Source organism: Grampus griseus, assembly GCF_964374135.1.
Source record: "Grampus griseus genome assembly, chromosome: 4".
Lineage (NCBI taxonomy): Eukaryota > Metazoa > Chordata > Mammalia > Artiodactyla > Delphinidae > Grampus > Grampus griseus.
Window position 1 is genome coordinate 122,005,226 of NC_138997.1, and position 25,330 is coordinate 122,030,555.

Genomic DNA, 25,330 nt, shown 5'->3' on the forward strand with positions numbered 1-25,330 from the left:
TGGTTCCAAAATGGCACTTGCCAGCACCAGTGTCCACCTGGTAGAACAAGCTCCCCAAAATGACTGCCACCAGTGTCTGTGTCTCCAGGGGAGCTGCAGATGCCTCCTGCCTCTCTGGGAGACTTTTCAAGATCAGCAAGTAGGCCTAGCCCAGGCTCCTATCAAATTACTGCTTCTGCCCTGGGTCCCGGAGCAGGTGAGGTTTTGTGTACACTCTTAGAGAGTGGAGTTACTATTTCCTCAGCCCTCTGGGACTCCTGAAAGTAAGCCCCACTGGCCTTCAAAGTCAAATGCTCTGGGGGCTCATCTTCCCAGTCCAGGACTCCTGGGCTGGGGAGCCCGACATGGGGCTCAGACCTCTCACTCCTTTGGGAGAAACTCTGCAATTGTAATTATTCTCCGATTTGTGGGTTGCCCACCTGGAGTTATGAGACTTGTTTGTATCATGATTCCGCCCCTCCTACCCATCTCCCTGTGGTTCCTTTTTATCTTTAGTTGTATATCTTTCCTGGTAGGTTCTGTGTTTTTGCATCAATGGTTGTTCTGCAAATAGTGTTTTTGTTGTGCATGTGAGAGGTGGTGAGTTCAGGATCTTTCTACTCTGCCATCTTGGCTGATGTGATTCATTAGACTGTCTTCAAGTGAATTAAGGAATGTGGTCTGGGCTTCTGTTTCACACATTGTATGGTGCCTAGAACTGAACACTCACCTCAGAGTGGAGTGGGATCATCGCTATACTTACTTGACAGGCAGTCCTTGTAAAAAAGTAGCTTGGGATCGTATATGCTCTCATCCCACTGAACGTTCATGTTGACAAACCTACATTTCTTTTTTATTTTTTATAAATTTATTTTTATTTTTGGCTGCATTGGGTCTTCGTTGCTGCGCGTGGGTTTTTTCTCTAGTTGTGGTGAGTGGGGGCTACTCTTCAGTGCAGTGTGTGGGCTTCTCATTGCGGTGGCTTCTCTTGTTGCGGAGCACGGGCTCTAGGCGTACGGGCTTCAGTAGTTGTGGCTCGCGGGCTCAGTAGTTGTGGCACGTGGGCTGTAGAGTGCAGGCTCAGTAGTTGTGGTGCACAGGCATAGTTGCTCTGTGGCATGTGGGATCTTCCCAGACCAAGGCTCGAACCCGTGTCCCCTGCATTGGCAGATGGGTTCTTAACCACTCGGCCACCAGGGAAGCCCCACATGTTGGAGAACTTTTAAATTGCCTTTCTCAAGTACACTGTCTCTGACATTGCTTATATTTATTTATTTACCTAATTCTCCTCAACTCCCCCCCAAAATATTTAGTTTTTAGTGATCCATCCAAACAATGTTTTCCAAGACGCTTTAACTACTACCCTTATTTCTTTTTAAAATCTCAAAATACCTAAATAATGAATTCTGTCTGCTGAGTAAGAGCATATGAAGTGATTTATTGAACTGGTTAAGATCCATTATATACAGGTAGAAACCATCAAAATTGTACAGGGAACCATTAAGAATATTGATAAAGACAGTTTTACAGATAAAACGACAACTGGAAAATAGTTTTAACATACATAACATATAATTATGAAAAAAATATAGAACACAAATTGTTCTACCAAATAGATTCCAAGGTTATTTAAAAGTCTGCTATGCAAACTTTAAGTTGAAAAATGTGTTCAATGGGGTTACATGGTTTTAAAAAAATTAAGCATAATGTAAAAATTAAGTTGTTTTTTTCCTCACTGCAAATGGGAGAGGAACCAAAACTTTTTACTCCAAATCTATACATTTTGAAAAATAATTTATATGTCTAGCACAAAGAAAGAAAATTGAGAATGTTTACAGTTCTGTAACCTATGCCTTTCAAGAAATGCAAACTGCATCAGTTTTAACAGTAAAAATTGTGCAATCAGAAATAGACTGTTCCCTTTAAGGTACAATTGTACCTTCATTGGCTTTATACCTGAGCACCAAAGCTGTAGTTCTAAATGCCGTCTTGGAAAGCTATTCTGAAAATGAGTAAGAAATCAAAACTAGCCTGTTATTGTCAGGAGAATTAGGCACCAAGAAGGAGATTATCTCCTTAGAAATGCAGTATTAACAATAGAGAAGTTTCAATTAATTAAGCAGCTGACAGATCTCCTTGTGAACACAGCAAAGGAAATCCACATAGGATGATCCTCCATAAAGTCCTTTGTCTTCTACCAGGAACTGTCGGAAAACCATTTCTGGCTGTTCTCGCTGCTTTACTATCGTGAGCTAGGAAAAAAAACAAGTTAGCTGGTTATAAACATTTTCTGAATGTGGCTAAATTTTGTATCCTTCAATTTCACCAAAATTACATAATGTCCACTGTCTGTGAGGCCTTGGAGGATGATAGGAAAGTGCCTATTATCCAGAGTGGAGAGAGGCAATAACCCCAAAACCACAAAAACCAAGACATACAATTAATATAAGTGGCAACAATGAAACATAAGCCAAGTGCTACGGGAAAGGCTTCACAATGTAGTGACTGTACCGAACCTTAAAGGACAGGGTGGGATTTCCTTAAGGAGGTGGGGGCCGAGCTAGCATTCCATGCGGGGACCACATACAAAAGACACAGTCCTGCCTGGTATGTAAACTAGCCCACACTTCTGAAAGGCAATGGGAGGTAATGCCTTTGGGTTTTTGTAGGGAATGTGATCCATTGAAGGTGTTTAAGAACAACTGGTTATGGTGCCTAGAATGCACTGGGGATATGAGGGAAACCAGACAGGAAGCAGTCGGAAGCATCTAGGTGGGAGATGATCAGGATCTGAATTAGGCAGTGTAGGTGCAAAGGAAGTGGATGAAAGAGAAAATGTAAAGTTCTTCAACCACTAAAATTAATAAATTAATTCTTCAAAAATATTCAGAACAATTTTTACACTGATTACATGTGGAAATGATAATATTTTGGATATACCAGGTTAATAAAATCCATTATCAAAATGGATTTTTTACATTTGAATTGTGGCTACTACCAAGTATAGAATTGCATGTGCAGCTTACATTATTGGACGGTGCTGCTCTAGAGGAAGAGGCACGTGGAGAAGAAACCCAGAAGAGGGTAGTCCGTCATGAATACTCTGAGCCCTTCTACTTACTGCCTCCTTACTCACTCCTGTTTCAGGAATTCAGAGCAGATGATCAGAACAAATTTGATATCTGTTGAGCCATGAGCGTGGTTAATGGAGCCACACATGCAAATCACTGTCTCCACCTGCCTCCTGTATAATTCAGAAGAGCCAGGACATCATCTTACTTCCTTTCACGTGCGGAATCACCCAGAGGACCTGCAGCTACTAGCTTCACGCCAGCTGCAGCGAGGAAGGTTTGTTACATATTGGCTGGGAGGGCCCAGCCCTCCCTACTGCTGCTTTATATAGGCTTTTTTTTTTAAATCAAGTAGAATAGTGTTGTCAACATGGCTTGCTTTTTTTCCTTTGTGTTATTTTGGCCAGGGCCTTAGGCTGATAAACTCTGAACCAACCCTGAACTAATAATAATAATATAACAACTGCTGCTACCATTACAAGCCAGCTAATTCCATGTGGATATGGACACGTGTGATGTCTTGGCCTGTCAGTGCCAAGCCCTGGGAGCTGACACTGGAACAGCTGTGTGGATAGTCATATTCCACTCTGACGTGGGGAAAGAAACGAACCCCTTCATGGAAACATCTCCAGAGGAGTTTAAGATGTGCATCCTGGTGAGCCTGAAACCAAGGCAGTTTTCTCTTTTCTTGTGTTTTCTCCACCTTTCACCAGGTAACACTAAGACCTCTGTCATTGTCCATTACCGGCAACAGCAATGTGGGTCCAGCCTCATTGTGGGTCCAAAACCTCAACATTTTGGTTTTCATGTGGTACTCACTGTAAAACCTTCTCTGATGAATGCATCTGGCCATCATGTGAAGTGGGAAATAGAATGGGGAATGAATTTCGGCCTTGGGGGAAACTCAACTATAAGGTAAAGTAATTAATATCCTGCTCTACCATTTGAGTCTCTACAAAGTTGGACCACCCAGTACTTGTTGGTGGAAGGTCTCAGGGAATTGCATTTATAGAAGTGTGGGATATGCTGTCTTGACATGCTAGTGGTCTTCTCCTCAAGGGGATTTTCAGATGATACCCTGAAAATGTCAAGGATTTTACAAACAACAGATAAGTTTGCCACTGGTACATAAAAAAATCTGATTAAGTATTCAAGCTAAAATTATTTTATTACACAATTGCTTATATTTTATTTACATATCATATTTGGAGCTTACCCCAGATATTTTAATAACCAAAGCTGACATGACCTTGATAAGGAGTTACTGGAGCAGGTGGGAGAAAGCAGAGGAGAGGAAAGGGTTTTTTTTCCCCCTGGAAGGAGGGGCTACTGAGCACAAGGATGATCCCCATGTTTAGTTTGGCCTCTTCTCTGCAAATGGGGTCAACTGTGGAGATACAGTTGCTGCTGCTGGGACAAAGGTGGATCATCCTTTCTGTGCATTCTGAGTACCAGCGGTCTTCAATTTGTGTTTCATAAGACCCTAAGATTTCATTACATGTCTCCAGGGTGTTCAGAGAGTGAAGAACATGTTTATTTTGAACCTTCTCTGCCATCTCTAGGTCCTGTCCTAAAACTGAACCCAAGTAGTGATGTAAAAACAGTTCTGGAAAGGTTGTCCTTTCCAGAGATTATAGAGATTATAAAGCTCTATATTAGTTCAAATTTCCTAAGTTCTACCCAAAGTTGATATTTGCATGCGTGAGTATCAATGGTAAAGATTGTTGACGTAAACTGATATCACATTTATGTTTCAGGGGAAAAATAGCCCCATAATATCCTGGCTCCTATAGAGGCCTGCCTTCAGGTGAGTGTCCTGTACCTCTGCGGGAAGTAGTACAGTAATAGACCACTGTCATCTGTACATTCCAAACTCCAGGAGATTCTAATATTGAGCTTGAGAAGGAAGACAGAGGCGAGTACATGGGATTTAGCGACAAGGCATAATTTTCCTGAGATACAGACATTTTAAACTCCTCCTCAAACTCAAAAAGGAGTCCTTAGACGGACTAGAATAGCAAAACTTTTCAGAGATAATAAATCAAAAATTATAAAATCCAAATATAACAAATGTTCTAAGTAATTTTAAGCACTGATGGAAAAATCATTTCAAAGCCTGTTAATATTATCAGTTGTTTCTAAGTTAATACTTAGTAAGATGACCCATGGTTAACCCATGGTGATAGCTGTTTATTTTTATATGTTTGTGATTGACAAGTAGGTAGATATACTTAGAGGTTAATGTGAGTTTTCTATCAAAAAATCATGTTATAAAAATATAGGACATGCATTTTAAAAGTTTGTAAGGAAATTTTTTTAAAAAGACTTGAAAAAGGAAAAAAAAAAATCTCATTCTTACCTTCATTGAATATGGCCGCTTTTGTTGGATAATACCCATTATCATTCTGAGTGTTTGTGAGTATGGGTTTCCCAGCTCAGGCAATGATGTCTAAATTTAAGAAATTCAAGTTTAAGTTTCAGTACAATTTCTGACATTTAGATAGAAGCAGAATGAGATTACTAGAATGTTAAAGTTAAAAAACATCTTTCTAAACCATATACTGAACTCTTGGCTTAGTTCATTTACCTAAAAACCAAAAATATGAAAAAATGTACTAAAAATTATTCATATGTATCAGCATGCATTTCCACCAATGAACTCTCTTTTGAAAATAAAAATCCTTCCCTGGAACTTGACACATGTATATCACTGAAATGACACAAAGGGTGTTATGTTTTTTTACAAAGGATGTCTTTAATCCCTTTGCAAGATGGATATTTCAAGGCTATGTTGTGTGAGAAAAGGACACACTTTATTCCTTCAGCGGATCAGTTGCAGGACCCTGAGGCATTACCCCATTTGGAAAATGCTATCCAAATACCACTGTTTCAACATTAAAATAAACCACCAAATGTGATTTCTCAAAGGGAATGTGGCCTCTTAGATTTCCCTGAAATCTGGTTCATGGTGAACAAAAGATAACACCCAGCTGCATGTGGCCCCTGGGCGATGTGAAAGATCTGGACTTAGATTTCCTCCATTAAGACAGTAAAATGCTAATGCTTACTTCTAAGCAAGAAGACACCAAGAGCTAATAGATCATCTTTGAGTTAGCCATTGAAAAAGTGAATTAGAACATTTTACCACAAAGTCACAAGTCTCAGGAAAAGATCATGGCCAATATTTTTCATAGGAGTTGTTAAAAAAAAAAAAAAGCAGGAAATTCATTACTTATATTCACATTCCACTCCCTCTGTGTATTCTTTGACATTAAGACTATTAAGATCTTTTTATTTAAAAAAAACACATAAGTATACTACATATGTATGTCTCAAAGTGCCAACTGCCTCTAAAAAGAAAGCAACTAAGGATTTGTATATTACTACAAAACAAAGAAAAAATATACTTACTATATCTGTGTTGACATGTGCAAAAGATGGCACGTTAAATATTCCTTGGATGAGTTCTGGTGGGCTACTTACTCCCAACCATAAGAACATGTTCACACCATTAGCCAATAGGAATATTCCTTCTTCTGAAAGACGGCTCTCAGAGCAACGAATAGCAGCAGGTAATGTTGTACTCTTGACATCTAATGTGTGCTATGCAGGCAAAGGCAAGAGAGTTAGAAACTCCCTCTTTCTTCCCTTCCTTCCTTCCTCTCTTTTCCCGTCCCTCCCTCCCTCCTTTCTTCCCTTCCTTCCAGTACATATTTAATGAGTTCCTACTCTCTACTAGTCCTATCTACTACTATCCTACTAGTCATTAGACAATAATCCCTGCCTTGTACAGCTAACCATTTTGTAGAGGGAAGAAGAGACAACAAATAATCTAAGTTAAATATATAGAAATTTAGGTGGTGTTAAGAGTTATGAAGAAAAGAAGCAGGAAAGTGGGATAGGGCACGTCCACGGTGGCAGTGTTACAGTTTTAAATAGGGGAGCCCAGGAAGGCTTGTTGAAAAGATAACTTTTGAGTAAAGACCTGAGGGCATGAGTGGAGGGCCATGGGGATATCTGGGGAAGAGCATTCAGATGGAGGGAACAGCTGGTGCAGAGGTCCTGAGGCAAGAGCTTATCTGGGATGTTCAAGCAAGGAGGCCAGTGTGGCTGGAGTGGAGTGAGAAAGGGGAGAGTAATAAGATGAGTCAGACAGAAGGGAGGGCAGAGTAGCACAGGCAGCACTGGGCCAGGGCAGTAAGAACTTTGGCTTTTACTGAAATGCGAAATCCTGGAGTGTTCTGAGTAGCGGAGGGACGTGAACTGACAATTATTTTAACAGGATCACTCTAACTTCTGTGCCAAAAACAGACTGGAGGGGCAAGCAAGGAGACTTGTTAGGAGGGATTGCCGTGGTCCACAGGAGAGGTGATTATGCTTGAGTCTGGGTGGTGACATATGGGGGTGAAAAGTGGTCAGCCTCTGGATAATCTTGGAAAGGAGAGCTGACATGTTTGCTGATGGATGAGATGGGGTGGATGAGGAAGAAAGCAGCCATGGGTGACTGCAGGACGCTGGTCCTGAAGAACTGGAAGGAGGGAAGGGTGATAAATGGAGATGGGGAAGACTGCAGGAGAAGCAGGCGTGGGAGGCCCAGTCAGGACTCAGTTTAAGATGCCCGTTAACACGCTCACGGAGAGGTGCTCAGGAGGCTCCAGGCACAGACACGTCCACGGTTCAGGGCAGCGGTACTGCTGGAGATAGGAACTTGGGAACCATCAGTATAGAAATGTTGCTGAGAGCATAGGTAAGACCCCCCCCCCCAAGGGATTAAGTGTAGATAGACAGGAGAAGCTTCCCTGGACTGAGCTCCGGGGTACTTGAACAGGGAAAACAGGGTAAACTAGCAAAGGAAGCAGGAGAGAAACTGGGACAAACCAAGTGAAGAGGGTGTTTCCAGAGGGAGAAAACTGTGTCAGATGCTGTGGACAAGTCAGAAAAGAGAAGGACTGCCCCCTGGATTTAGCAAGGCGATTTTAGTGGAGTGGTGATGTTCATGTCCCTAAGAGTTCTAGTTTCTCTGGCACATAGCTGATAATCCAATTTTATATGAAAATCAGTTGTTAACAATTTACATCTAACATTCATATTGATTGAAAGGATCAATAGCTTTTTATTTCCAACTTAATTTAACTCTCCAATTGCACTGAGAGCCTGGGTATGAGTTTGGATACAGGAGTTAGAAATAAGCCATCAGCCTTCCCGCCTTTTATCCCCTCAATTATAACTTGTTAGGTCTCAGGGGAAGGAGTCTAGTCAGAGAGTACAAGGGCATTCACGACATCAAGGATTACCTTTAAATAAGTAGAATACATTGCCAAGTAAACACTCTGAGGACAAGGACAGTTCCTTCTGTGTACAGTGTAGGTAGCCTCAAATATATGTTGATTTGTAAACCCCTGATAGCATTTGCTTAAGACTAATCATAGCCATTCTGATTAAATGTGGTGACTTAGACATTCATATACTGTCAAAAAACAGATAACGTGTGCACGTGAAATCCCGTATACACACGTATCAGTTGCCTTTCATGCCGTAAGGCTGGATTTCTTCAACTACTTGTTGACTCACTTTTCAACCTGCCTATTCAACTGAAGATTACCAATTTGGGAATGAGGAAGGAAAAGCAGTCATCTGAAGGATTCCGTGAAGAACTCCTCAGGTCCGCCCACCACCCACACGGACCCCGAGCGCAGGTTGAAGCGCATGCGCAGCTCGCCCAGAGCCCCGGCTCTCAGGCCCACGCTACGCGTTGTGAAGCCATACGTGACTCGTAAGTTTCTTGTTAAGAACGAAATATTTCAGACATAACATATGGGAAAAGGCAAAATATGATTCCCTTCCAGACTCCTCTAGGAAATGCACCAGCGCAGTGTGCTTACTATTGGCCGAAGCTGTGGGTAGAAGAAAAGCTGAGAGTCGGCCACACCCATGGTCATGACCAGCTGCCTCTGGTAGGCCCGCTCATCCGTTGAGATCTCTGGTCTGCTGAGCAGCACACAGTTTTTTAACAAACAGTTCATGTACACTGGCAGTACTTTCATGGAATCTGGTAAAATAAGCTGGAAGAGAGAGACATTAGTTTCAGATGCTTGGTCTTTACCGAAAATCAACACCTGCAGCACTTTACCTGTAAAATAGAAAGGTTTGCTGTTGAGATTGTGGAGAGGATTAAATGGTAACCCACGTAAAGCACCTAGAGCACAGAAACTGGCACAGAGTAGGTACTGAGAGCGCGGCAGGTGGTTTTATTTTCTCTAGTGCTCTAGCAGCTTGGTGTAGTGCTTATCAGCACAACTCACGGCCGGCAGTGCCGTCCCAGCGCTGCCTCTCACCTGCTGTGTGACACTGAGCAAATTCCTTACCCTCTCTTTCCCCCGGTTTTCTCTTCTAAAAAAGGAATAATAGCCCCTCTACTTCATGATCATGGGGTTGCTACGAGGATTAAATTATTTCTAATTTGTGAAGCACTTACAATAGTGCTGAACAGATAGTATCATATACATGTTTATTAAATAAAATGAAATAAACAAGTTATTTCCTAATCTGTATTACCAGCTTCTACCTCTTGAGTTCAAGAACAGCATTTCCAACTGTCCACGAGATATCTCTTCCTCTCTGCTCTTCATGCATCTGTTAGTCATAGACTCATCAGACATTGAATGAGTGCCACCACGTCACAGGTTCTATCAAAGTATCAAGGATCTACAGAGGAATGAGGCATAGTCCACATGCAAGATGTCTAATGTCTACTGGGGATGATATACATATAGAAAATAAACCATAATAAGGAAATTGCAATACCATATGTAGAAAATAAAACAGGAAGTGCTTCATGAATTTATTAGCTGCGTAACTACTGTATGCTAACGAAAACTCAAACTCCTACAATTCCACAAACATACAAACATGTTCTTCCTGTTATGGTTCCTATTTTAGATACTAGAACTACCAGATGAACCCTAATTTCACTTTTTCTTTACCTTCAATTAGTACATGAATTCTTTCTATTCTACATTTATAATCCACCTGTACCTTCCTCTCCATCCTCTCTTTGGCTCATGTGACCTCATTCTGACTTCATTCTAACCGCCTCAAAGTACATACCATAAAGTGACGCTCCAAATAACACAATTAAACAGTTCTAGAAACACAACCTGATGGGTGAAAAAACTACAAATAATTTGTAATTTGTAAAATTACAAGTAATTTGCCTGTGTGTTTAACCTTCTTCCCAACTCAATTTTATAAATATGGCTAAGAATCAAGATCGAATGATCTGAGTGTCACTTCCTTCCATTTAACAGTAGGTCAATGGACAACGAAATATCCAAAAAATAAAGTATATATAGGAGATAATGATAATCTGCAAATAGAAATATCTGGTCTATAAATTCATGATTTCTTTTTAGCTTTCTATCTTAATGATGAAAAAGAATATACACTTTTCAGAATCCATACCAAAAAGGAAATTTCCCTCAAGACTCTGTAAGGATTTATTCCTCAACTTAAATCCCTTTATCACAGGTCTCTTCTCATGATCTATTAAGTAAGGAATGTGTAAACAGAACTTACTTCACTGGTTCAGGAAAACATATTTCAGAACAATCCTACTTTGTAGTTAGTTTTCCCTCTCAACTTTTATCTCCTTTCAAAGAACCAAAGACAGTTAAATAAATTTATGTTTCCTTATATGAGGAAAAGCTCTTCTTGTAATTTGCTCTCTAGCATAAATTTTTTTTCTTTTTTTAGGTTGAGGAATAATCACTGTTCAACATTATATTAGTTTCAGGTATATATCGTGATAATTCATGTTTGTATATACTGTGAAATAGTGACCACTATAAATCTAGTTAATATCATCACTGTACAAAATTACAGAATCTTTTCTTGTAATGAGAACTGTTAACACCTGCTCTCTTAGCAGCTATCAAATATGCAGTTCAGTGTTATTATCTACAGTCCCCATGCTGTACATTACTTCCCCAGGACTTATTTATGTTATAACTGGAAGTCTGTACCTTTTGAGCCCCTTCAACCATTTTGCCCACCCTCCACCCCCCACCCCCCAGGCCTCTGGCAATCACCATTCTGATCTCAGTATCTATGAGCTTGGTTTCTGTTTGTTTTTTAGATTCTACATACAAATGAGATCATATGGTATTTGTCTTTCTCTGACTTCCTTCACTTATTTAGCGTAAAGTATTTTTATTTGACAACGTATGGTACTGGAGTATGTTTTCAGCCAAGGAAAATTAGGATTAAAAAAAAAAAAGAAAAAAAAATATTATCCAAAGGTATAGGACACAGATCATGGTCATATTCCAGAGCCATGTGTCTCCAATACTGTTTCGGGGCTAATTACCAGTTAGGCATCTTAGATGTTATGGATTAAGAATGTTCTTAGATTCCCATAGAGAAGCATATATGTACAGTTTTTTAATATCGTCTTGCAGTTCACTCGTTGCTGCTCATTAATCAGGTCATATTAAGACAGTTTAGAAATTTGTTGTCCTGAAAACCACAAAGAGGCCCATGATGACACTATCAGGACTAAAAAGTCTCATTAGAGGAGACTGGATTATAGAGGGCAGGGGGAAGAGAACAGAGGAGGTAAGAAGGAAATTTTATTATAAAGAAGAAAAATGGAGTTAGAGTGAAAGAAAACAGAGAGACAGTCTTAGTGTTTTTGAGGTGGGGAAGAAAATGTGGCAACAGATCAGCAATTAAAACCTTTCCCCACCTCCTTGATCCTCTCCATAAATAATGAAATTATTCTCAGGGAGAAAAAGTGTGAGTGAGGAAGGAGTGGAAATTCATGAATCCACAGTTTAATTGAATTTGGAGAATTCTCCGCTTTGGGTTTTGAAGTAACAGATGTGGTAATGAAAAAAACTATTACTTTGCAGTTAAGTTCATGTGACTTGCCTCTTAAAGTCAGTGTACTCCCATATGATGTAATATATTTAAGTTCAGAACAGTAAGTTGTTAGATTTAATGAAAAAGAATCTACATTGCTTATGTAAACTTAAAAATTTGTTTTAATGTTGTTTTTAATTATAGGTCTTAACCCAGCATCTATCCTGTGACCACCCCCCCCCCCCAAGGTGGGTGTCTCCTTAAATTTTACACCTTAAGCACCTCTTCTGCATCAGCCTAGTCCTGGCCCTGGCAATTCCGTAAAAGCATATCTCCTGAGGTCCAGTATCATATAATCCAAGTATATAGGTCCTTAACAGTCTTGCTTTGATCAAGGAAACTGGGCTCTATAGTAAAACAGTGCAATTCCTTTACGAATTTCTCCATGGAAATTATTTCTTGCAAGTGAACTATGGAAAACCACCAAATTTGAAGTTACATTCTCTGAGGAGAACCTTAAGTCCAGCCATTCTGTTTTTAAATAATGGTATATTTTAATATATTATCGTTATTAACAGTTTTATAATCTCTACATTTTCCCCACTCCATGATGGATAATCCTAGGTTAAAGGTACACTTGAAATGTGCTAATGGAGAAAGAAAAATCTCCAAAAGAACAGGAATAATCTTTATCCATTTTTTCAGAAAAAAAATTGTCATCATAATGTTGTTACTCCAGAAACAATTCAACTGCAAACAGATGATCTAGTGGTAGAGTCAAATCTTTTAACTTTAAACCAGCAGCAACCGACCAGTTTCATTTCTTCCCTTAATAGGCAACAGATCTTTGACTTAAGGTCTCTGAATCCAGTTGTTTTAACATTAGCAAATAAACTTCCTGAGAGGACACTAACTGTACCTGTTCTTCTTCAGCAATCCTTCCGAAGTATGAGACACTCCAGAGACAGAGTATGGAAACACTCCATGTTTCCAGAGCTCCAAAACAAGTCGTAAAACTGGGGAGTAAAGTGGTCTTGGTTGGACTATATCCAGGTGCACCTGGGGGGCTTTGTATAAAGTAAACACGTGTGCTCTGAAACAGGACTGATACTGGAATTTACTGGAGTGGCAAGTCCTCTGAATAATAAAGAGAACTGACTTACACAGATTTAAGAGTTGCTTTTGTGATTATCAACAGGAGATGAAAGAATGGATGGCCACTCTCCGGACAGCACAGAAAGGAATTTTTGTGAGAAGTCCAAGCTAATAACTATGTTTGTTTTAATTTCCTTCTTTACCCAGATTATGAATTTGGCCCCCAGATGTATCTGCACTATCGCTGCTGCTGAAGGGTTGCTTTGGGTGGGGTTTCAGATGTCACTGTCCACAAGGAATTAACCAGAAAGTTTTCCCATCTGTTGCTTACTGCCTTCTCTTTAATCCAAATTCTATACTCAGATATTCAATACATAACTATGAAAAATGGCATCTAGCTTTGATGGGGAAGAATATGAAAAAGAAAACAGATGCAAAAATAAATGTGGACAAGAGGTTCTACCTTTTCTTTTTGCTTTTTTTTGTGTTTTGTTTTCACAAGAGAGAGGTTTATTTAAAGGATCTTCTAAAATTTCAAATTACTAGATGAGAGAGACAATTTTTTCAAAACTCTTCATACCTATTATTAACTTTTAAATATAAAGAACTCCAAAATTTATAAATTTTATTTGTTTATAAAAGAGGGGCTTCCCTGGTGGCGCAGTGGTTGAGAGTCCGCCTGCCGATGCAGGGCACACGGGTTCGTGCCCCGGTCTGGGAAGATCCCACGTGCCGCGGAGCGGCTGGGCCCGTGAGCCATGGCCGCTGAGCCTGCGCGTCGGAGCCTGTGCTCCACAACGGGAGAGGCCACAACAGTGAGAGGCCCGCGTATCGCAAAAAAAAAAAAAATATATATATATATATATATAAATGAATCATTACTGCCATTAGTTCATGTCAACTTTGATTGTTAATAAATGTCCAAAAAGTATTTAAGCACCGACATTTCATAACTCTATATCCATCTTCATCCATGCAAAAGATAACCCCATTTATATTGACATTTCTTACATATAACATGCTTTTGTTTATAAATAATGTAGTGACCCTCAACACGTTTTTGGGTTCATGCATCTTGTAAAGCCACTAAGCATTTTAATGTTGCTATAAATAAACCATAGTCCCCCAAAAATGGCATTGTCAATCTTGGTTGTATGGTTTACTATACAGCATCTAAGTGCCTGGAACATCATAAGCCTTTACTAGCAGAACGCTGAATGAACAAGTAGGTGTTTGTAACACTTCAGCACCTGAGGACAGCAGGTAACTTACCTGGCTGGCTGCAGACGGACTAGCACAATTCTTCCGGTAACAGGCCAACACGTGGGCGGTCTGATTAACCAGAATTTCCCTGATGACCTTCAAAGGCTGGTGTAGAACTGCTTTAAAAGCTACTTGCACAAAACAGTGAAAAGGGCATCAAAGGTTTAGCTCAGAAATTGATCCCTTCAAATAATAATAAAAAAAATTGCTCTTCAGACCACTCAGCAAGGGATAACAGCATTTAAAAATGTTCACGCCATGTGTTAATGCTCTCCTCTTGACTAATTATAATTTAACAGAACTCTGCACACACACAGAAAAGAAAGACCAGTTTACTATCTTCTGATGTTCTGAATTCTTATGGGCTGGATTGCTCTTTCTTCTAAACCTTAGTGTAGCATTTCAATTGGGGTTTGGAGCAGGGAGGGGAGAAGCAGCCAGAAAACTCCACCTCAGGCCCCTACCACTTCCTAATTATCTTGGTATGGATAAGCAAATTCAGTCTCACGTGAGGGACCATCTTCTATTATCCTCATGTCTCAGAGGGCACACTCATACCATAATGAGTCTTAAGTTATCACCTTCCTCAATTTCAACTCAGTCCCCCTGGGAAAGAAACTTTAAACAAAACTGGATAGCACGGCCCGACTCACTGCTGTCCTTGTTAGTCTAGAGTTAGAAATGCTGATTATTCTCCTTCACCCTTTGCTTTTACAAATTCTGAATTTACCCACCGAAAGTCTGCACTACCGCAGAACCTGTCAGCTACTAACTCGATTGACCAACGAGGCCTGCCTGCATTACCAGGCAAGGTATACTGCACCCCAGAATTAGCAAAGTGTTACCTGACTTGGCAAAGAAGTTGATAAGGGCATCAGTCTCGCAGCTCTTATAGAGATCAGCCAGCTGGGAGCTGCAGTTCAAGCCCAGATTGTGAATCCGAAGTCTTCTCTGCCCGCTGACAGTCGTGTAAAGCACGGCACACTGCAGAGGCAACATGGAGGGCACATGTTTTTCTGGTTAACATATTCACCCAAGCTAGCCTGACCTTATTTACATTTACAGAACAGTGTGTACAGCCAAAAGACCTCTAAGCTTTCCTACAGGATTTTTTCTATTATTGCTAAAGACTGAACAACAACACATAAGGGAGGAATAATGACCAGTCATACACTGGGTTCTCATGTAGCATTTCACTGGTTTAAACTTAATGGGGCTGTTCACATGCAAATAACTGTGTGCATTTCCACAACTAGTCTACATTTCGTAGCTCAGATTTTATTACCAGGGATCCAGGTCCAGAAATAATACCTTCATGTTCTCATAGTCCTCCTCAAGGCTCACTTCGATTAAAAATGGACAACTAGCTTTGGTGAGGTACTTAGGTTTTATACTAATAATATATGCATACATTTCAAAAATGCAAACAAGTAACCATTTCCCCAAATAGGTGTGATTTTAAAATAAACATTAGAGTTTTTCCTCAACTTGATGCCAGTCTCTCTCCTTTCTTTGAGGTTGATGCTCGTGTCTGAAAACTATGACCATTAGAATTTCTCCTGTTTTAATTCAAAGTCTCCATGGCTTCTAGTTAATCTTATTTGCTACAAAGCCAAATCCTATCGTTACTTGCTTCTGTTATGATAACACGTCTCAGCAATGGTGTCCCGCACACGGCAGTCAGGAATGCAGCAAACCAGTGAGTGAGTGGGTACTGATGCCTGTCATTCTGACCTCAAGTCTGCGGGGCTCTCATGCAAAGACATACATAATGGTTACTCCACATAAATAGCATATATGAATCAGTATGGAGAATACACCACAGAGTGCTCTAATCTAGTGACTTTTGCCTTTGGAGAAATGGAGTTGAATTTCTTTATGGAGAGACTAACACAGTTGATGGCCCTGGACTCTCCCCCACTGATCACTGTCAGTAACAAACTACAAAGCAAAAGATGGGAAGACATTTTAGATCACCTGGATTAAGGCTCCACTGTCTTCACTGAGTTTGTCATCATGCTTGAACTCCACAGTCACTGCCTTGTCACAGTCAATGGCTGCCATCTCTACATCGGTGGTATTGTTCATATAGATGCCACCAAAGAAGTCAGTGGCTCTGAAACCTAAGGATGAGGGAAAAGGGAAATTTTGCTTCTCCTTATTTTACAGTTACTTTCTTTGTTGGCCTGTTAATGAGTCTGAAGAGGAAACAATTACACAACAGAGACCTGAAAAATAATAAAAACGAGAAGTACCTGTGCTGGTACGAACCCTCATAATAGCATCAAATCCTATTTTCTTCTCAATATCATTTCTGAGGTCATTCAAAAATTGTTGGCTGTCCAAGTGCACCTAAAAAATAAAGTATGATCACGCCCACCAGGTGGCGGCAAAATACTTAAAATAACAATTCTTTTTTAAACAAATCTTGATTAAAACCTACTTTATCCAGAAATCTCAGAAAGGGTTCTGAAAGCTTTTGCAGTGTCATTTCATTTATAATCTTTGGTCTTATCAAATCCCTCATCTAGTTCCTAATATAAATATGTAGCTAGGCAATGAAAAATAACTGCTTTCATCAAAATACAACTAGATGATGAACACTGTCATTTATGTTGGGGGAACACTCGTTCCCCCTCCATGTTTCCCTCTGGAGGTACGTAACTTAGAGGTGCCCCCCAACCTCTTCTCCTCAGGGGAGGACAGGTGACTTATCCAATTTCTAAGCTTGGGAAAAGGAACTGGGCAGGCGTAGCTCGGCCTCTTCCACATCTTCTTTCTGGGGAAGCAGCCTGCCTGCAGGAAGCACACGCTTCCTGGCCCTCAGTACAGCAGCAGGAGGCAGGAGTCCGCAGGAGACGCTTTTGTCTGTGCCGCCTCGTGCCTCGGTGTAAAGTTTGTCTCACTGGGGAAAGCGCTAGCAAGCCCGCTTGCCCACAGACCTAGGTCCGTTCCAGGGCTGGCGTTCTGATCGTCTCTTGACTCTGTTTCTCAGTTCAGGCTTGGAGGGGGCGGGGGGAGTATCATGAACTGACCCGCCCCATATCATAACACTTTAAAACAAATATATAGTCACTTTTAAAAACAGTACCTTAAATATATTTAATATAAAATACCAAGATTTTATATTAAATATATTTCCCCCCAACATGGAAGCTTAACATTGACATTCAACTCTGAGGCTGAATGAGTCAATCTGTGGCCATACCTTAGGGAGCAGGCAAGCAATTCCTAACCATCTGTCCATCCTTTTCCATCGGACCTAGAATTTACATTTGTCGGCTGCCCACAAGGGGGCACAGCTTTCTCACAGATCTAAGCACCAAAAGTAAACCAGCAGTGGAAAACCGAGGCAAACAAATTGCTGGCCTTTACCTGGAAATTGTTGTACTTGTAGAGGGTTCCTCCCGTGAGCTGAGGCACGAGACCCAAGGAGGCCACGTCCACGTACTGACTGGGGAAGAGGAAGAGCGTCACGCAGCAGCCGTGAGCCACGCAGTCCTTGGCTAGAGGGTCGTAGACATTTGTCTGGGGCTGGAAAAGGATCTGAAGAAAAAGATACACAAAGGGAAAAAAGAAAACCACGTAATGTTTCTGGTTTCTGTTTTTAATTTCTATTGAATTCTCACTGAAGTTTTTTTTTTTTTTTTTTTTTGCGGTACACGGGCCTCTCACTGTTGTGGCCTCTCGTGTTGCGGAGCACAGGCTCCGGACGCACAGGCTCAGCGGCCATGGCTCACGGGCCCAGCCACTCTGCGGCATGTGGGATCTTCCCGGACCGGGGCACGAACCTGTGTCCCCTGCATCGGCAGGCGGACTCTCAACCACTGCGCCACCAGGGAAGCCCCTCACTGAAGTTTTTTAAATGCATTTTTTTTCCCAGTTAAATGCATAAGAAGTGAGCCGTGATAATCATCAGTGCAGAGGCCATGTGTCGAGCACCCTGTGCGCCAGGCGTGTGCCGTGTTTAATACACGTATGTGCGCAATGTTATCTGATCCTCCGACAGCTCTAAGGAAGCTGATGTTTAGTCCTCCCTTTGACAGACCGAGATGAGGCAACTTGCTTGGTGTCACGTGGCCGCGGCTGGATGCTTACCTCACGGTTTATCCTTTCCCCCGACTTGTCCCCACGGCTACACTGCCAGAGAGGGTCTGAGCAAAGCATACTTTGAGCCCCAGGCACGTCTACTTCATGCCTCGGGAGTGCTGTCATACGGGACCGTCCACTACATTCGCCCTCTATCTTTATCTTCTTTCTGCATTTCCCCCCATTTCTTCCATTCCCCTAATAGTCTTATTACTCAGTCTCTTACACAGATTATACATGAAAAAAGTTTGAGACCTTATCTTATGTCAGACATCAGTTTTTCTAGGAATATACAATTTCCTAAATTATTTACAATTCAAAATTTTCCTACAAAATACAATGTCCTGGATTTATACATTACATGTAGCTTCTCCCCCTTTCCTATACAAAGCACACACTCCCTCTCCCTTTATTCCATCTTAAGAACTGACATATGGACTTCAAAGGGCAACTGTTTACAAATACCTTCTCTTTGTCCGTATTAATCAGTTTTTTGTCATCTCTGTTTTTGAGCTTCCCTGGTGCTTCCGCAGTTGGCAAGGAGGAATGGAAGATGAACAGCTTCCCGGGACAGTCAGCTGCCTGGGGGGGAAAAAAAGAGTCTTGGGTGGGAAGTTTTATTTTAAGGGACTCAGGAAAGTAAAATGTAAGCACTTTCTATGAGCCAAGCACTGTACACATCTCATTAATACTCACAGTAACCTTGTGTCTTCTATAGATTGGAAAACTGAGGCTCAGGGAGGCTAAGTGATTTGCCTAAAGTCACACAAGTTATAAACGAAGGGGCCAATTTTTTTTTGGGGGGCCACACTGTGCAGCTTGCAGGATCTTAGTTCCCTGATCAGGGATCGCACCCAGGCCCACAGCAGTGAAAGCACCAGATCCTAACCACTGGACCACCAGGAAATTCCCCAAAGAGTCAATGTATAAATGTAGGTCTCTATACCATGATGCTTTAAACACCTATTAAAATGATGTGTCCAGGTAAAAATACTTTCTCATTTAGCCAACAGTAGTCTTTCAGGACCAGGTAAATCCCCTGATGATAGGATTCCCAGGATCATGATGTAATACAAGCTCTTCTTTGAAATCATTAGTAAACAGATTAAACCTGAAGGGGTACTTCAAGGAAGAATGCACAAGAATGCAGCGGTGGTGTGGCAACAGCAGACACAAGGAATCAGCTATCAGGCAAGATGACAAAAGGAAAAAATGCGGGATCAACATCACACTATCGGTAGTCCCTGGGAAGCAACAAAAAGCCCAGGGAGGCTCCATGAAAGTCAAATCAGCATTAAAAATATTTAAAATCTCATTTAGGGAGCTAAGAAGTAACGTACAAGAAAAATTTACTGAAATTAAATGATTCAGTATATTGCTCCTCTCCCATCTTGCCTCTCTCCAAACCATCCAGGCACACTGTTGCCTTGAAATAATTTCAAGGCAACTGTTCTGATCACATAGGTGACTTTTCTCCTCAAGACTCCTGAAGCCTTTCCATTACAGGATAAAGTCCACATTCCTTTATTTGGGTGGGAGCAGGAAGGCCGGGAAACAGTGAGATGTGTTGCTACCAACGTTCCTTCGCTGTGTGCAGCTCTGCACCAGACCCTTCGCGCACATTTCTTATGTAATCCTCACAACCTGGTGACAAAGGTAGTATTGTCTGCATGTTAAGGATAGGAAAACGGAGGCTCATCCAATCTGGCGAGTTCACACAGCCTGTAAGCAACAGTTTTGAGGCCCTTTGGAGTTCAGTCTGAATCTGTCTTTCCAGTCTAATCTCGCCCCTGACCATCCCCTGCACTGGAAGTTGCAGCCACACAACCTTCTTGCTTTCCTGGAACACACCACGTGCTTTACACACCTCCGTATTTGTTCCCTCTGCCTGGAATCCATCTTTCCTTTTCCTTGGCCTGGAGCTGTTGTTTGCACACTTGTGTGCCTGGGTCAGCTGCAAGATGTGAAGTCATTTGCTACTAATAATAAGGTACTTGGGTTTGTGAATAAGTTCCTTCAAAAACAAATGAAGAGAATTCAAGGCTAGCCCTGTCTTAATGTGTCTCACCGAGTGACACTGTGATATGCTTTGTGGAGTGGGTCCCAGCTGACAACCTGGGGAGGGTGTGTAACCCATGCCCCATCTTGTCTTTGCTGTGTGGCCAGTAGTGAGCAGTGACTTTATTGTTGCCCAAGTCTTTTACCGCAAATTACTGATACATAACAGCATTAATAAGAAGGAAGGCAAGGCTGAATGAAGAGCACGGACAGTGACCCTCCATGTGTATACACACCACATAGGAAAAGGTGTTTTCAACACTTTGGCCAACAAAGACAGTAGTTCCAATGACCAAATCCAAGTAAAATTTCCAGTAATATTGATAATAACATGTTAAATATTTTGCAATTCTATGACTAAATTTTTTTCATTTCTATCACTTTTATAAAAGTACTTTTAATTTTAATCCAAGTAGCAGAAAAGGTATAAAACTTTTCTTAAAAGTCTATCTTTTCCCTGACTTTTCATGCCTCGCCTGCCCAATTCCCCTAAAGAATTCATTGTCAAAAATTCTTCTGTCGGGCTTCCCTGGTGGCGCAGTGGTTGAGAGTCCGCCTGCCAATGCAGGGGACACGGGTTCGTGTCCCAGTCCGGGAAGATCCCACATCCCACGGAGCAGCTGGGCCCGTGAGCCACAGCCGCTGAGCCTGAGCGTCCAGAGCCTGTGCTTCGCAACGGGAGAGGCCACAACAGTGAGAGGCCCGCGTACCGCAAAAAAATAAAAAATAAAAAATAAAAAATTCTTCTATCATCTAGATCTTCTGTACTCACAGATGCACTGTAACTTTATACCACAGTAGTTAAAAGCATGGGTCCTAGTTCCTAACTGCATGGGTTAGAATCCCAGCCATTTTATCAGCTAAGTGACACTGGGCAAAATATTTAACTTCTCTAAGCCTCAGCTACCTAATTATATGATGCAGGAAAAACAGTAACTACAAAATATTGTTGAGAGAATTCAATGACCCAGGACATGGTGTTAATCATAATTACACATACATGATTGCCTAGTTAATATTACCTATGGAGTAAAACTCTGAAGGAAAAAAAAAGTACAATATTGAAAAAAATAAAGAAGCCCTATTTATCTTTTTTCCTTATATAATGGCTATTAATTTCAGATTTATTATTTCATTAATCACATCTTTATAAAATCTTTTATGAGTAGCAATAAAAGAAAGAGCTCCTATGGCATTATATGCTTTATAATCCCTACAAAATTTATGTTTTTACCAAAATCTGATTGTGCCCACATAAGTGCATCATGTAGGGTTAGACGAATGACATGTCATTCTTATTATGGTGGAAACAGGTTGAGAAAGGCTGGCCTGGAGAACCCATTGTTTGAAATTCAGCTCCGATGTCCTTTCCTCTGAGAGATGTGTTATTATCCCCCTCAGCAGAGCTGGTTGCCTCTACCTCTATGTCCCTACTCTGCTTTGTAAATAAGACTTTTCTAGAATTAATGACACTGTGTTACAACTTTAGGTATTCTACTGTCTTCCATGGATCACAGGCTCCATGAAAAAGGAAGGACCTTGATTTTTCTACAATGTATTTCTCCAAGGCCCCTGCCCAGGGTCTGGTACCTTTCGCTCTATAGATGTTCCGTACATTTTTGTGGAAGGAATGTTGTGATGCATCGTCTTGAATCCAAATTTAAGCATATATTAAGACAACTGAAACATAAATTCCCCCCACCTAATGATATATTTGAAGCATAACCACTAAAGGCCATTTTCCTCCAACATTTTGCCAAACTCTATTTATCTAGTTTTATGGGGGAAGTAAGAGCTAACTCAGAAAACTGTTCTGAGGCCAACTTAAAAGACAATGCCAGAAATTCACATATAGTTGAGTTATGAGTGTCAGATTTTGAAAGAGATGCAGATTTTGGAAGACTATATGGAAAAAAAAGACACTAAGAGTACAAGAGGCTGTGGACACGGAAGCATGTACAACAGAAAATAAGGAATGGAAACCTTTAGTTGGATAGTTCAAGGGATTTTGAGAAAGTATGCATCAGAAGTTACCAAACAGTCCCTCTTTATCTTTGTGACAAATTAGCACATGTTTCATGTTAGTTTTTGTCTACTCTCTTCCTTTGCTTCAAAAAGTTTATTACAACTAATTATATATAGATTTTACTTGGCATCTAGCTGATAGAAAGTAGAGCTATAATTCAAATGGGGGAGTCCAGTTCTAAAATGTCTCCACTTGGACACAAATAAGAAACATTGCACTCTGATGCTCTCTCAGTTTCTCCTCCCCTCCACAGAGAATGAGACTCTCAGCTCCGGCCTCCCGTGCAGAACACCCTGAGCTCCTCGGCTGACCTGCTGCGGTCCCGGACTTCCCAAAGTTACTCTTTGCTCTCCTCCCCTACCCCCTTTATTTTTGGGAACATAAGCAATGAACATCACACATGGTATTACAGAGTTACATCTCTTCTACACTATGAGCAACTTAGAAGCAGGGACAGTAGTCCTCACATTGTCTTAACAAAACAGGCATTTAATCAATCTTTGTTGATTGAAAGAATAAGTGAATGAATGATGTGGTCTCTTCAGTATTTAGATATTACCCTGCAAATTCTCAAAAGTGTTAGCTCTTACCTAATAATGACTTCAGGCAAGAATTTTAGTACCCTGTATATGTTATACAAATTTAAGTCTTAGCCACACGGGACCTGAAAAGATGATGAGATGATGTGACGGTCACAGGCAGCTAAGCTATCATACACACATCAGACATTTACACACATCAGACATTTACACACACACACACACTTTTATCTTATTTGGAATTTTTTTTCCTTCATCCAAACCTGATAAAGTTGCTACGAGAGAGAAAGTATCGAATTGTACTACAGCAGTGTCTGCTCTTATACAACGAATTATAATCACCCCGAATCTTCTTGGAAGATGCAGAAGAAACTTTTCATTAAGGTTATTTATGGCAATGGTCTATTTATACAAAAAAGTTTTGAGGAAACAGATGATTAAAGGTACCTATATAATAGAAATGCTAAGGCAAATGTAAAGAACTGGAAATCACTAAGAAGGTCAGGGAAAAGAAATCGTTATATTAGAATATCTACCCTAAGTAGTATCTTAGTAGTTAAAGCTAAAAGAAACATTATGCGTTAGACTGCTTAGAGCAACCGGCTCTAGGAAACCAGCTAGCGAATCTTTCTACATGTAAGAGACTGAATCATGCAATAAGGTCTCCAGTTAATGTTCTACACAAGAAAGAACTTTCTTCATAGTGTTCTTTCTTAATTTAACCATTAATTAACAGCTTCGGGCAAGACATTAAATCAGAGTTAAACACAAGCGTTCTTAGTGCAGGTGTACTGTGAAGTTGTACGGGTCAGGTATGCAATTTTCTCGTGAGTTAACTTAATGTAAGGATATTCCAAGAGATGGCAGAATGAATAACAATTCTTTATGCTGGTGGTTCCCAAATATGGATAATCAGCAGAGCAAGCTGGGGAGCTAATGAATCAGGCAGGATCTCTGGAAGTGGGGCCAGAGATCTGCATTTGAAAAAAGTACCCGCCCTTTAATACGTGACTCCACGATTTGGGGCATGCCTGCCTTCCCGGTCTTCTGCAGCCGTGGAGTCTGTGTGAAGACGGGCTGGGAGAGCGATCTGCCAGCAGGCACAGGGCAGTAAGCACCACTAACATTATGTCCAACAGTGTCATTTTATAAAGGTAGCTTCTTATCTTCATATAAAGACAGTTCTTGGGGCTCCCCTGGTGGCGCAGTGGTTAAGGATCCGCCTGCCAATGCAGGGGACACGGGTTTGAGCCCTGGTCTGGGAAGATCCCACATGCCGCGGAGCAACTAAGCCCGTGCGCCACAACTACTGAGCCTGCGCTCTAGAGCCTGCGAGCCACAACTACTGAACACGTGTAACACAACTACTGAAGCCCGCGCACCTAGAGCCCGTGCTCCACAACAAGAGAAGCCACCGCAATGAGAAGCCTGCACACTGCAATGAAGAGTAGCCCCCGCTATCCGCAACTAGAGAAAGCCCGCGCGCGGCAACAAGGACCCAACGTGGCCAAAAATAAATAAATAAAATAAATTTATAAAAGAAAAAAAGCTATAAAAAAAGTTCTTTACCTTCTCTAAAGGGAGTTCATTCTACTTTGTAAGAATAATGCTACTTATTTACTTTGATATTTGTAAAGTTATTCTGATTATATTTAGGTATTAGTTTCTTCTCATCTTTAAACTTCAGTGTAAAAGTACATGCTACTCTAACATTAAAAATTGAAAGTATAACAAAAAATAACATGCAAAAGACATGAAAGTAGATTGACTGAAATGCACTGGCCTCTGGCAAACGACAGGCAGCTGAGAACACTGACAGTGCAGTTATCATGGTACTGAGCAACCTCGAAGAACATCATGCTGAATAAGAACACAGTGGTTTTCAGTCATGTGTCACAATATCACATTTTAGATACGTGGAATGCATGTACACAAGGTGCTTTATATATTTTTTCTTTCAAGGCTGCTATGCAGCCTCTAGACCTCTTGTGGACTGCCAGTGTGGAACCCACTGTGACAAGACAGTATTTGCTCCCTTTTAGAAATGATATATTCGTTTGAGCTGGGATTCTGGATGCATGTTTTAATGAAGCCTGTATATTCTTTCATGGATGAAGCTTCCTGTGTGTGTGTGTGTGTGTGTGCGCGCACGCATGTGCCTATCTGTCTTCTTTAAAATTTATTTACTAGCAACTAAAGAAGAGCCATGCCGCACTCTTCTTTCCACTCTCCTGTCTTAACTAATGAGTTATTGGCTTATGAATATCCACTCATCTTTCACGCATGAGCACGTGAATACAATGTTACTCCCAGTACTAACTTCTCAGAGTAGAAAGACTTGTAGCATCATA

General features: G+C 40.9%; 1 protein-coding gene and 1 long non-coding RNA gene across 4 annotated transcripts in view; one reads left to right on the forward strand and one right to left on the reverse strand.

Annotated features, from left to right (window-relative positions):
- Window positions 1-1,417: 1,417 nt before the first annotated feature.
- SEC24D (SEC24 homolog D, COPII coat complex component) overlaps window positions 1,418-25,330 on the reverse strand; it is a 110,985-nt gene continuing 87,072 nt past the window's right edge. For all 3 annotated transcript variants that reach the window (XM_082652824.1, XM_082652823.1, XM_082652822.1), the window contains 10 exons: window positions 18,822-18,938; window positions 17,643-17,813; window positions 16,523-16,619; window positions 16,245-16,390; window positions 15,113-15,251; window positions 14,277-14,395; window positions 8,933-9,112; window positions 6,462-6,653; window positions 5,410-5,499; window positions 1,418-2,231 (listed from right to left, as the gene is read on the reverse strand). In XM_082652824.1, the coding sequence (XP_082508950.1) occupies window positions 2,091-2,231; window positions 5,410-5,499; window positions 6,462-6,653; window positions 8,933-9,112; window positions 14,277-14,395; window positions 15,113-15,251; window positions 16,245-16,390; window positions 16,523-16,619; window positions 17,643-17,813; window positions 18,822-18,938 (1,392 nt within the window). In that variant the 3' untranslated portion in view covers window positions 1,418-2,090. The remainder of the gene's footprint in view (window positions 2,232-5,409; window positions 5,500-6,461; window positions 6,654-8,932; window positions 9,113-14,276; window positions 14,396-15,112; window positions 15,252-16,244; window positions 16,391-16,522; window positions 16,620-17,642; window positions 17,814-18,821; window positions 18,939-25,330) is intronic.
- Window positions 3,576-8,726, forward strand: LOC309821481. Its single transcript, XR_014296620.1, has 3 exons — window positions 3,576-3,705; window positions 4,808-4,857; window positions 8,648-8,726. It is a non-coding gene; the product is annotated as an uncharacterized lncRNA (long non-coding RNA).